The 12,566-nt window shown below is 36.5% G+C and overlaps 1 protein-coding gene across 1 annotated transcript in view; it reads right to left on the minus strand.

The window, feature by feature from the left end:
• LOC135072740 (uncharacterized) overlaps nt 1–12,566 on the minus strand; it is a 59,574-nt gene that overhangs the window by 32,868 nt on the left and 14,140 nt on the right. The window contains exon 3 of the mRNA XM_063966778.1: nt 3,899–3,949. Within this exon, the coding sequence (XP_063822848.1) occupies nt 3,899–3,949 (51 nt within the window). The remainder of the gene's footprint in view (nt 1–3,898; nt 3,950–12,566) is intronic.

Genomic DNA, 12,566 nt, shown 5'->3' on the forward strand with positions numbered 1-12,566 from the left:
CAATCAGTGTGTGTTACCAGGCCTGTTCATCTCCGCGAGTTCACATCGAAAACAAAACACGCACGATAGCCCACCTACAGGAGGCGATTCGACAAGGCGTCACATACGAGATACGAGCGAGCATTGACACACGCACGCGTACTCTTGTATTATGGAAAAAAATAAAAAAATACTGTGTAAAAAATACCGTGCAGTATTTAACTGCCTAAATAATAATAAAAACACACAATGTACTTTTTTTAAGTTGCCTGAAGACACTGAGAGGTAAATAAGTGGTTATTGTTATTCATGATAATTCATGCAAATTCATGTATTTCTTCCGACATTTTCCGCGATTTGGCACTTCACGTCACACATTAGTTTGCCGAAGTTCGCCGAACCAGCTATTGTCAATTATTATAGGTGTCAAACAGGATAGGGTCTTTGCGCTGGTTTTCGTCCAACTATCGGAGTTGCCAACTTTGTGATCTTAAAATACCCAACTCAACTAAAGTCCATACTGCCACGCACACACAATCCGCACCGTAACGTAAACGCTATACCTCGCCGATGACAGTGCGCGAAGGGCAATGACAGCTCGCAAAACACTGACGTATATCAATGTCTCATGGACTTGGCGTAACTTTAAAATAAACGTACCTACTCGGTACATTACGCACACATTTACACGCATTATAAATACATACACGATTTAAGAAAACAACATGGCCGCAATATAGGCAATCAGCTGACAGGTATTTGTGTGTGTGTGTGTGCGTGTAGTTGTCAGCTGATTGCCTATAAATATGTTGTTTTCTTAAATCTTGTATGTAGGTACATACTCGGCACAAGTCAGGTAGTTAGAGACGTCACATGAAAATGTTGCCAGAATGAGTACTGACCAAACATTATCTATTTCTTTTTTTTATACATCACCAGGGGTAAGTTAGAAAGAGATAAACAGCTGTTTGTCATTAATTTGTCGAATTTTTGTATAGATCTATATTTCCTCTCCACTATTACCTCCATGCCACAAAAGGCGATACGTTGTTGATTCCTTTCCGAGTTGATTTGCCTGCTATATGAACTGAGCTTTGCTTTTAAAAAAATGACCCTTAGTCATTTAAGATTTAATTTTGTATGAAGAAGTTTAATAAACACTTAAAATTGTGTTTATAATGCTATCAATTAGACATACGTGCCAAAAACTTTTCCTGTCAGCACGTTTTTTTTTCTAGCGCGATGATTTCTGCAATGTACCTGTGACCGGTGTATGGCCGCGCATTTACGTAATTTTTTGGAACTCACTACTTTTTAAATTACATTTTCATTTAGGTAGAACTGTTGCTTAGGCATTATAGATTGCAACAAAACTAGCGCGGGATGGCTACTGCCTTCTGTGAATACAATACTTTGTATTCAAATTTTACGCATGTGTTTATGGCAGCTCAGTGAAATGGACGAAAACCGAAGTTAGATAGAAAACCAGCACAATGACCCTACTTTCAAAAATTAATATTGCGATTTTATAAATCACTTAAACAACTTTATATTAATTTGCGGGTACGCCGGGACAGCTCGTAAAACAAATTCATTATTTACATATTACTAATTTATCAACTTTGTTCATTGTTAGTTCATTAGTTGTTCGTGTTTCGTTTGGGTTAGACCAAGAGCCGAATGCAAAAAATAAATGTTACTTAATTATATTAATCCTACAAAAAACGGACGGACGTGTGCAAGTCTAATAGCCATATACTTGGTTAACTCATTTTAAAAAGTGCACAAAAACGTTCTATGTTCAGACAGACTATATGACGAATCTATAAGGGTTCCGTTTTTGCCATTTGGCTACGGAACCCTCAATACCGTATCAAAATCTGTTGCATAGTTTTAAAGATCTAAGCATACATAGGGACAGACAGACAGGGAAGCGACTTTTTTTTATAATTATTACGTAGTGATGATGGGCATATAGACCAAATAAAGACATTTTGATTTAAGGGGGGGACATCGTAAGAGCCATTCACATTTTTATCAGAAAGTTAATAAATTAATATATTTAGGTTTTTGAAATCTAAAACAGCCAGGAAATCAAAGAGGCAAACATGATACCTTTGTGATTTTATAGGAATTTTATTGTAAAACACGGTCATATTAAACTTTTATTAAAAAATCCAGAGGTAAATGTTTTTTTTCGAGAAAAATTTTTTCTAATCGTGTTTTCGAAAATATCATCCCATCACACATAGGTACGTTCTGTAATACATAATATTGAAAACAGTGCGAAATATCGTCAATTGCAGTTTTCACATACTAAGGGCCCATAATGAAATTAGTATAATGTTTGTTTATGTAATAAAATTTGGTTTGAAATACCTACTGAATTGAATTTTTATTTCTTACTAGCTTTTTGGTTTCGCCCACGTGAAATAAATTGTCACAGTTATGTGTGTTATAAAATATTTAGGTGCTAGCTCTTACACTATATAACTGGCGGCCGCATGTAGCTGCGCGTTGCCGCGAAGAGCAGTGAATGCAAGTGTGGTGCGCTAGATGGCGACACAGTAGCTTCTTGTAGCAGTCAGCCCTATGGCATCAAGACAGTACCGATCACTGACGTATGTCAACAAAACGGTGCTCGACTCTTATGACAAGCTAAATTACACCATATTGTTGATGACATTGAGCATACATTTTTTTGAATACCTTCGCGAAGAAAAACTTCTGTACGTAGTACTTATTATTATTCTGTGGTGTTACCTCTACCAGTGATGGCACACGGCTCGGAAACGTGGCCTCTTACAATAGGTCTTATAAATAAATTCAAAATTGCACAGCGTGCTATGGGGAGGGCTATGCTCAGGGTTTTTTTACGAGACAGAATCAGAAATGAGGAGATCCGTAAACGAACTAAAGTCGCTGACATAGCCCGACGGATTAGCAAGCTGAAATGGCAATGGGCAGATCACATAGTACGCTGAAATGATGGCCGATGGGGCAGCAAGGTTCTGGAGTGGAGACCACGTACCAAAAAGCGCAGCGTGAGACGTCCACCCACAAAGGTGGACCGAATACCTCATATAGGTAGCGAGAAGGCGCTGGATACAGGCCGCTGCCAAGCAGTCATTGTGGAAGTCATTGGGAGAGGCCTATATTCAGCAGTGGACGTTCTATGGCTGAAATTATGATGATGATGAGAATTTTATAACTGTTTTAAAAACTATATTGTTAAATAGTTAAAATATAGTTCCTGAAGCAATTAAACCAGCAATAAAACATTGATAATTTAAGTACTTTTTATTCGAATATTCGAAATAGGAATCTATCGAATATTTGCAATCCCTAAATGCAACCTTTCGTCCTACAAGTGCGTAATAATTACATCCGTATTTACACGTAATCACACACGCTTACAACAGCGCCGCCCGCGCATCCCACCTCGCCTAACTCGTAGTAGTAGTAGTGCCAAAACCAACAACACAACGACACACTTCACTAATGGTTTTATTTCTGGTTTATATCGTTCAGCTGATTACAGAAGATAAATTGATAAAGATTAACCAATTAGAAAAACAAGGTTAATAGACGTGACGAAAAAACTATTATCTAGATGAAAATAATTCTCTCGAATTATTATAAAATTATGTCCAAGACATTAGCTGGCTATGAAGTATTTTAAGGAGATTACTATTACCTATAGCGAACCGGAAATGGTATTTTTTTTATAATGAGGCTTATTTTTCCATCGGGCCTTTCACTAAAAAATCTAAAAACTGCTCAAAAATATTAAGTTTAAAAATCACACTATACATTTGTATTCAGTTACAGGCGCAAAATTTTTTACAAGTCATATCTTAAACAGATAAGCCTATTAAAAATTATTAATAATAAGTAATAAAATTTTAATTCTACTCACTGATATCGGTGACGTCATTCCACTTCATGATGACGTCCGTACAAAAATCACCTGAAATCAAAAAATACATTTGTAAAACAATTGAATGTACGAAGGCAAATAGTTGTCCGTGAGACCTGGGCGGGGCCTTGGCCTATATAGCGCAAAATAGGCCAAGAGCAACCCAAGCACAACGGAACTGATAAAATTATTGCCTACCCTACACACACATAATTACACAATTATAACTCACTGATATTAAACTAAAAGGAAATAAAATTCTTAATTTGAAGCTAAAGCATTTTTGGCTATTTGACAAGACAAGCGATGACATGATGATCAAGAAGATGGTATAATAATGCCGCAAACAGTGTAACAATTTGTAAGCTATCACATCAATTTATTAGCAAAACAATGTAATTGATATAAACCGTTTTTAAAATGGCGACGATGTTGTTTTGCGAGATGTAGTAAATTATTTGTGTCTCAAGTGCATACAGTCAAGAGCACATAAGACTAAGGCTGAGTTGCACCACCTAACTTTAACGGTAACTTTATCAATAACCGGTGTTTTTGTATGGAGTTTGACAGATTTTTGACGTTTGTCAAAGTTAAAGTAAGATGGTGCTACTCGGCCTAAATGTTTTTGTGGCAAAATAGCACTATGATAACAACATAAGATGTCCAAGTTAGCTCGATGTGCATTTGTAACCGGGCAATGGTGCATGTGATCCGGCAGGGAGGAAGAATTAGGTACAGACGTACAGCCGTGAACAGCACTGATTGGGCGTGATGATGATAGATGACAAGCGTGATGCTTGGCGTGATTATTGATTATTTTTTCATGACTAATCATAATAGGTATTACTACGCTAATTATTATGCTTGTTTCATTGTAGGTAGGTACCTACGTTATGTGTAATCTACTGTTTTCAACCGACTTCAAAAAAAGGAGGAGGTTCTCAATTCGACCCGTATGTTTTTTTTTTCTATGTTTGTTACGCGATAACTCCGCCAATTATGAACCGATTTGAACAAATCTTTTTTCGGCGTATAGGTAATACCTCAAGGGTGGTCCCATTTAAATTTAATAATAAAAAAAACAACCCCCAAGGGTGGAAAATTGGGGATGAACTTTTTTATACGTAATATCTCCGCCGATTATAAACCAATTTGAACGATTATTTTTTGTTGAATAGGTATTATCAAAAGGGTGGTTTCATGCGAATTTGAAGAAAATATTTCACCCCCAAGGGTGGAAAATTGGGGATGAACTTTTTTATACGCAATATCTCCGCCGATTATGAACCAATTTGAACGATTATTTTTTTGTTGAATAGGTATTAGGGGAGAGTTCGGTATATTGTACCGCCGGGTAAATTGTACCACCCTCATATTTCGTAAAGTGTTTATTGAATGTCTGTAATTGCAACACTCAGCGATACACAGCTAAATTCAATTAATGTCGGCCATTTGGTTTTTGCCGTGGCAACGAACACGTGTGTTTTATTTTGAAAAGTATTTTTTCATTGTTTTCAAGTAACTTTTGACAATGCATGTTTAGTTTGTAATTTTGTTAAATTTAATCACAGGGTGTTTCTAATATATTATTTAGAAGCGTAAATTAGAGTGGATTACAATTATTTGAAACATTTTTCGGTATTTATAAGCTATATTTTTTACCGATTTTTTAAAAGCACTATCACCTAGTCGGCTAAATTGTACCACATCAAGTTGTATGGAACTTTACCAAAGGATTTTGAATTTTTTTTAGCTAATCATATTTTGAAGTTATAATAGCGTAGTTATGTTTAAATAACAATAAATGAAAGCAAAAGACTGGCAAAGTAGATTAGGTACAAGTGTGCGTTACGATAATTGGAATTACAAAACTTGTACTCAAAATCGTGATAACGTGTAAAACAATATCGATTGTCTATGTTATTAACTACTGTTCCTTTTCGTTACCTAATTTGTTAAGAATGTATCGTATAATATTTTGCCATAGTTTTTTTATAAGCTTGACATTTATTGAAATCCAATTTAGTAACCCTGTGGTACAAATTATCGAACCGGTTGGCTAAATTGGACCGAAGCTCTGAACTCGTATTTTGTTGATTTGTGCTAAATATACAACAATCATGTTGATTAATACCTATGAAATAGTAAGTTGAATAATTTATCTTTTATTATATACCATGAACATTAGCAAAAACAAAAGAAAACTATGTGTAAAATGGGATTGAAAAAAACTGGTCCAAATTACCGGACTCTCCCTTATCAAAAGGGTGGTTTCATGCGAATTTGAAGAAAAACTGGTCATGGTAGGTACAACTCCTTAATGCTTAGGAGTTGTAGGATAATTCTTGAAATATTATAAGTACAAATAGACCAACAGTTGTATTCTTTCATGTTTTTAAGGTGGGCTGACGGCTTAAGGTCTTTTTAGGTTTCCTGTATTTTGTAGGGAATATTATTTTACACTAGACATGAAGAATATGGTCTCAATGTACTGCCTACCTTCAGTAGTTAACTAAAAAGCAAGAAATAAGTAAAATTTTATAAAAAAAAAAAAAAACCGACTCCAAAAAACCTACACTAAAAAAGGAGAAAATTAATTACTAATTACCTACTTATTTATTAGGACGAATTATTAATATTTATGTAGGTATACCATGATTGATACTTTTGGAGTCGGTGCAGGCAAACTTTACATGTTTCATAATCTTGGCACCGACTCCAGAAGTATCAATCATGGTATACCTACATAAATATTAATAATTCGTCCTAATAAATAAGTAGGTAATTAGTAATTATTTTTCTCCTTTTTTAGTGTAGGTTTTTTGGAGTCGGTTTTATTGTGACAATTTAGCACTAACAACAACTAAGATTAGCAAAAAAGATTAACAATTAAAATCCAAATGAACAACCCTAATCACAGTATTTTACTGTGTAATTGAATATTGCATTACAAAATTAACACATAATGTATTTTTTTTAGTGTGTGAGAGTGGGAATTTTCACAATGGCTGCTCCTTTAATTAGAATAGAGCATAATGGAAAGAATCGGCGGTGAAAAAAGTGTTATAATGCATACAATGAATGTTGTGGCCTGTGTTTAGCTAACTGTCGACGCGCACGCGACAGCGCCCGCGCACGCAATGGTGCGCATCCATTACACCTGAGATCAGAGGCACAATCACGCAACTCTATAATCATTTTATTTTTTGATCATATTACCTATATGATGAAGGAAACCCAAAAGAAACTGCAGAAAGTTTTAAAGCTTTAAAACCTGAGATGATTCAAAAAGGTGAGTCAAAACTAGAAAAAATTGGCTAGACATTTACGAGAAATAAAATTATTCAAATTATTAAAAAAATAATTTACAGAAGACAGAACAAACAGTAAGATAGTAGAGAAGAGAAGTTACGAGTTCAAGAAAAAAAGAAGGTAAGTAAATAATAAGCCATTATATGATTAAACCAAAAGCATGGCTTGTTTAATGAAATTATCCTAATCTTTGAAAGAAGATTGTGCCCAATGTAGACGTTAGACTAGAAAGCAGATTAAAGTCTGTTTTTGTTTTGTCATTTTCAAATTGTGCAATTTTCGTTTCCAAAGTGTAAGGTAAGTGAAATAAGCAGCAAATAAGTATGCAAAGTCGCGTCCGCAAATGCACCCCAAGCAAAACGGAGCGACCTGCATAAGTGCATTATACTAATTGCTTTAACGGATCCCAAGGAATTTCACTACAAATAAACGACTCCGTCGGAAACACTAAAACCTTAATGTGAAACAGTGAGGCTAGAAAATCTATTCCAACCATAGGTCCGACCTCTCGTCCCCATTGTTCGAATTTTAACTCTGCTGCTCGGTGATAAGGTTGTCTAGATATTGAGTGTCGTGTGTACACAGTAAGCCGGCGGCCCAGTTTCAGCCGAACGAATTATTCTAATAGTTAGGCCGACGACCTTTCAGATGAGGATTCGGTTTCTAATTCAGCTCGAATTGACCCGAGTTTGCGTTGAATTTGAATATTTTGTAAAATAGATTCGATGCGCAAGGGTTCGTTTAATAAGAGCAGGAAGTGTAGTTGATGTTGATTTCAGATCAAAAATTATGTTTAGAGTTAAACGCGTCTTCTGCTCCAGTGGCGGCCTTAAATTTAAAAGCAGTAAAATATCTTTGGTTAAATGAATACCCCGAGCAACGCGAACATTCCGTAATCGCGTTGAATTCAGCTGAGCGGTGACGCTGAAACGCACGCGCGGCGAGCGCCTCGGGCCTGCAATTACTTCACTCGATGCTTGGTTAATCACCTACTAACCAAATAGGATAGCAACGTTAATACTGCTTCCACGCGCACAAGTGGGCTGTAATCACTTTTTGATAATTCCATCGAAAGGTTACCCGATTTGGAAACCGTATACTAAGCCTGTCTAATGCAGCTTGATAAAATTAAATGTGTGTAACTAAATTACCTAACAAAACATAATTATGACTATTGCATTTGTAAATTATTGAATAGCGGTAGAAACCAATTTTATTATTAATAAACTAGGTATTTCATTTTGTGCTTAATAGAATAGCTCCGATATGAAATAAGCTCTTATTTTAATTCGGTTAAATTATGATAAATTGTGGCCTGCAGTAGAAATTAATTTCAAGTTAACATAGGTAATACTTTGCGTTCACGTAAGCGGTGTTCATTTATCAGGGATAATTTAGATTAACCGGAGGTATTTTAAGGCATGTAACACTCATAAAGATTAGGTCTGGCAAAAAGTGCTAAGTCGTGGCTGAACTTTTCATTGAACTATTGGTCGTTGACCGGCCCCGGCAGCCGTGAGAGTAATTAATTTGACGAACAAAACAAAGCCTACCATGAATAAAGAATTTTTTGTTCGCAATAGAAATAAATTGATGCTGTGTTACAAGAATGAAAACTTCGCATGAAGTCATGATCTTTGTTTGATTTCAACTTCATCATTATTTCCCATTGTAGTTCATATGTTAGTGGTGGTAAAATTGAAAGCTTGCACTAAAAATGAATTACAAAACGCGATAAAGCATTTGAAATTGGAAAAAATAAATCTATGTTGAAATCTGTTCTCCAAAATATCTCTGTACACCTAATTTTATACTATTGTTTAAGGTTTAATATTACATACCATAATACATAATGGGTATTAATAAGTTGATAAATGTTTCCATAATTATTCACAAACTTCGCTTGTTAAGTTGACAGTCCACTAATATTATGTGGGTAGATCGAGCAACAAAATGAATGATGGAGCTCAGAGGTTCGAGTAGGTACGATAGTTCCACAGATAACAAATCGCTCATGATTCGTTTTCCCGTTTGCAACTTTCCGTTTGATTGATTAGTCAGTCGGGTCTTCTTCGATATTTTTAGAACAGATTAAGCTAATTCATAAGCGTAATTTTTTTCTACAGCGTGGGCTTTTAACGTTGATCAATATGAACCAGAATAAACTGGTTTCATGTTTAGCAGATATACCTTCTTTTTTATCGTCAAAGTTACCTATTGGATGACGAGTTTTTACCATAGCAAACTAACATGACATGTAATGTAGTAGACATGTAGTAAGTTATGTAAAGAAAATAATGACGTGTTGTGCACGTTCAATGCAATACAATTTTCTTAGACCGTTTTTGACATAGTTTTGATGATGATGATAATCTCATAGTTACTAACCAAAATGACCTATAACTCAGTAGAAATGGTTAGCAACAGATAATTTTAGGTTGAACAATGTGCCAGATCCAAGATGTTGAACTTGGTTCGGCTGCAACCCTCGACCTGGTTGCAGAGGTGAACGGCCTCGCGCGCCGCACGAGCGCGAGTTGCATCTGTTTAGGCCTTTTTCACTACGCGGTCCCAGCCCGAGATATTATATCGAGATAACACGTGCTAGATACCTATATACTGTGTACCTATTGAAGAAGTAATGTACGTAAAACAACCTGAATATGTAAAGAAAAATGTATGACAGCTTAAAATTTTGGACTGATTCGGATACATTTTGATAAATTGTTATTTGGAAAAAATACTAATCTCATATCAAAAGATTACTAATCTAATATCAAAAGATTAAGTTTCGTAATCATGGATAGTTTATTGCTTCAAAAGAGTTTCATGACTTCATTAACCGGTGACCCCCTTTCCCGATCGTTCATTCATATCATCGTTCGGGTAAAGAAAGAATACGATAAAACACACCGCCGGAAACAATAAATTCGTAGAACAATAGTAATAATTACACTAAAGGTATCACGATAAACAATCGGGTGATCCATCACGGCGTTATCAAGGCGTTAGTATTTTTAGCGGGGCTATCTGGAGTGAGTATTTTTCAGCTGATACGTTATCGGCGGTGATAGCGCTTGTGTAGGTTGCCGACCCCACCACACGGCTGAACAGCTGGCAAGGACCTCTATTAAGTCGCTTGAAAGTAATATTACAGAACGGTAGGAATGCAAATGTAGATTTGGAACTAGGTACGCCTATAGGCGTGACAGTCGTAGATAGAGGTAAATAAGCTACAAATTATAAGTGAGGACTGTTGGCTTATGAACTTACTTCCATATTTCTAATTTAGTTACATAGGTACTCGTACTATCAAAGGTCGATCGAAAAGACAACCAGCCCTAGTTTCATAATAATGTGTGTAGCTAAAGGTTGACAGAATAGGTGTCGGTGTCTAAAATAAATGTCATAGTATTTTAGGAGCAACAGTTTATTGGACGAGTATCGACGAGCTGTCGTCTGCGCGGGGACGTTTCGTCGCATGTTTCTGTTTCAATGGCCGTGAAATGAGTTTATCATAATATGTGACACATTGAGAAATTAGAATTTCTAATGACAACCTTGAAGGTAGGTAGGTAAGAATTAGGACATTTAAAAAAAGCTCTTTTGAGCATTTAACAGAACATGGTAATTTCAAGAATGTGGGCAGTTCATACCAAAACAAAAGTTAACTAACTATCATTAAATACTTCTAACGTTGTTGTCAAATAAAAACATGCAAAACAAAAACAAGTGGATAAACAAGATAACAAAACGAGCAATATGAAACTAGAAGTGAAGGCAGTTCTGATAGTTACGTAGGTAGTATAGTAATATGTAGCTGCATCAATAGCACAAGTCATAAACACTGCAACAAAGTAAGAATGAACCGTTCTGACCTCTTCACGTGCCCAGCGCGGTGCGCCGGCGCAGCCAGGCTGATACGGACAAATTACTGTCTAGTTTAGTTCCATCGAGTGGAGGGCACAATGCACATCAAAATTCACTCACAACGGGTGGTCCACACGAATCACGTTTCTTGAAACTTGTGGAAACCTTGAGCATAAATAAAGCAAGTTTCAACTATCTATGTACCTATTATAATTTTGATTTAAACCAAAGTTAAACCAAAGTTATCTAACAGATCAGGATGTTGTCGTCATGAAACGTCCAAAAAAAATTACAAATTGAACTTAAACATAGAACCATACACAAAAAAGGTTGCCCTAAAGGTAGCTATGACTTTGGCTAATGAGGGTCCTATGGGCGGGAATTTAAAAACCGAATGTATTTAATTCGCCGGGCAATGTGAAACGAACATAGCAGTCTCCCGGGCCACCCACAGCCGAGCTTTGCATTTTTGTACTACCCCGACGTCTGAACGTGGCCCGTGATTAGTTCCTCCGGGGGACGTATTCAAAAACTTCCGACATTGCAATTGTAGATTGACGCGAGTCGCGAACGCACCGGGAACATGCACGAGGGTTGCTTATTGGCGCAATAAACATAAGTACGGCATAGTCAGTGGTTATGATGGGGCGTGCTACTGACGTATGATTATGGTAGGGTAGGTACACGAGTGTTTTACGCAGTAGGTAATTTTTATTTGCAATTTTTGTGGGAGCACAAAAGTGCTGATCACGATCGCAGTCCGCTTGACTGCTATGCACGGTTACAACTATCAACGAAAAGATGCATGACAAACAACAGCAATCTACCTTGATGATTTATATCTTCAAGCTTCAACATAAGTCTGTTCATATTCATTGTGTAGCATATTTAACGCTGCCTTCACAATATTGATTTCACTGTAACTAGCCAAATTATAAACACAATCACACGGTCATAGTTTCCAGTCCACTATAGAAATCTTCTACTACCGACGCGACGTAGTGCGTGCTTGTAGCGTGCTCAGATTCAGCGGAGCGCCTACTATACCTGCCTGTATCGGCGAGCCCTCGGGCGCGCATCGAGCGGCGAAAAAACGGAACCGGCCCCACCGGTCCGCGTCGTGACATAACTTATACTAATAGAGCGTATGTTGACGGAAACCGGCGCCCGCTACCACTGGGTTTACTTCGCGAAATCATTTTGATTTATCGTCTGTAGTTTTGTACCTGTCTCTTTCAACTTGACGGAATGCCAGGGAAAATAAAAAAATAAGGATAGAGTAAGTAGAATTTTAGTAATCTTATGATTCGTTTCTGATATTCGTTATGAAATAATCAATCATCTTCATAACACGGAAAAGATATAAGTATCTGAAGTTCTGAACTGGTTACCAAACGTGAGATCGTGTGCATGAACCGTAAGAACGCTCTTTAAAATTTTCATCGAACTGAAGGTACACGTAGAGATGAATTCGATTAAAACGCGG

This window comes from Ostrinia nubilalis, chromosome 6, assembly GCF_963855985.1.
Source record: "Ostrinia nubilalis chromosome 6, ilOstNubi1.1, whole genome shotgun sequence".
Lineage (NCBI taxonomy): Eukaryota > Metazoa > Arthropoda > Insecta > Lepidoptera > Crambidae > Ostrinia > Ostrinia nubilalis.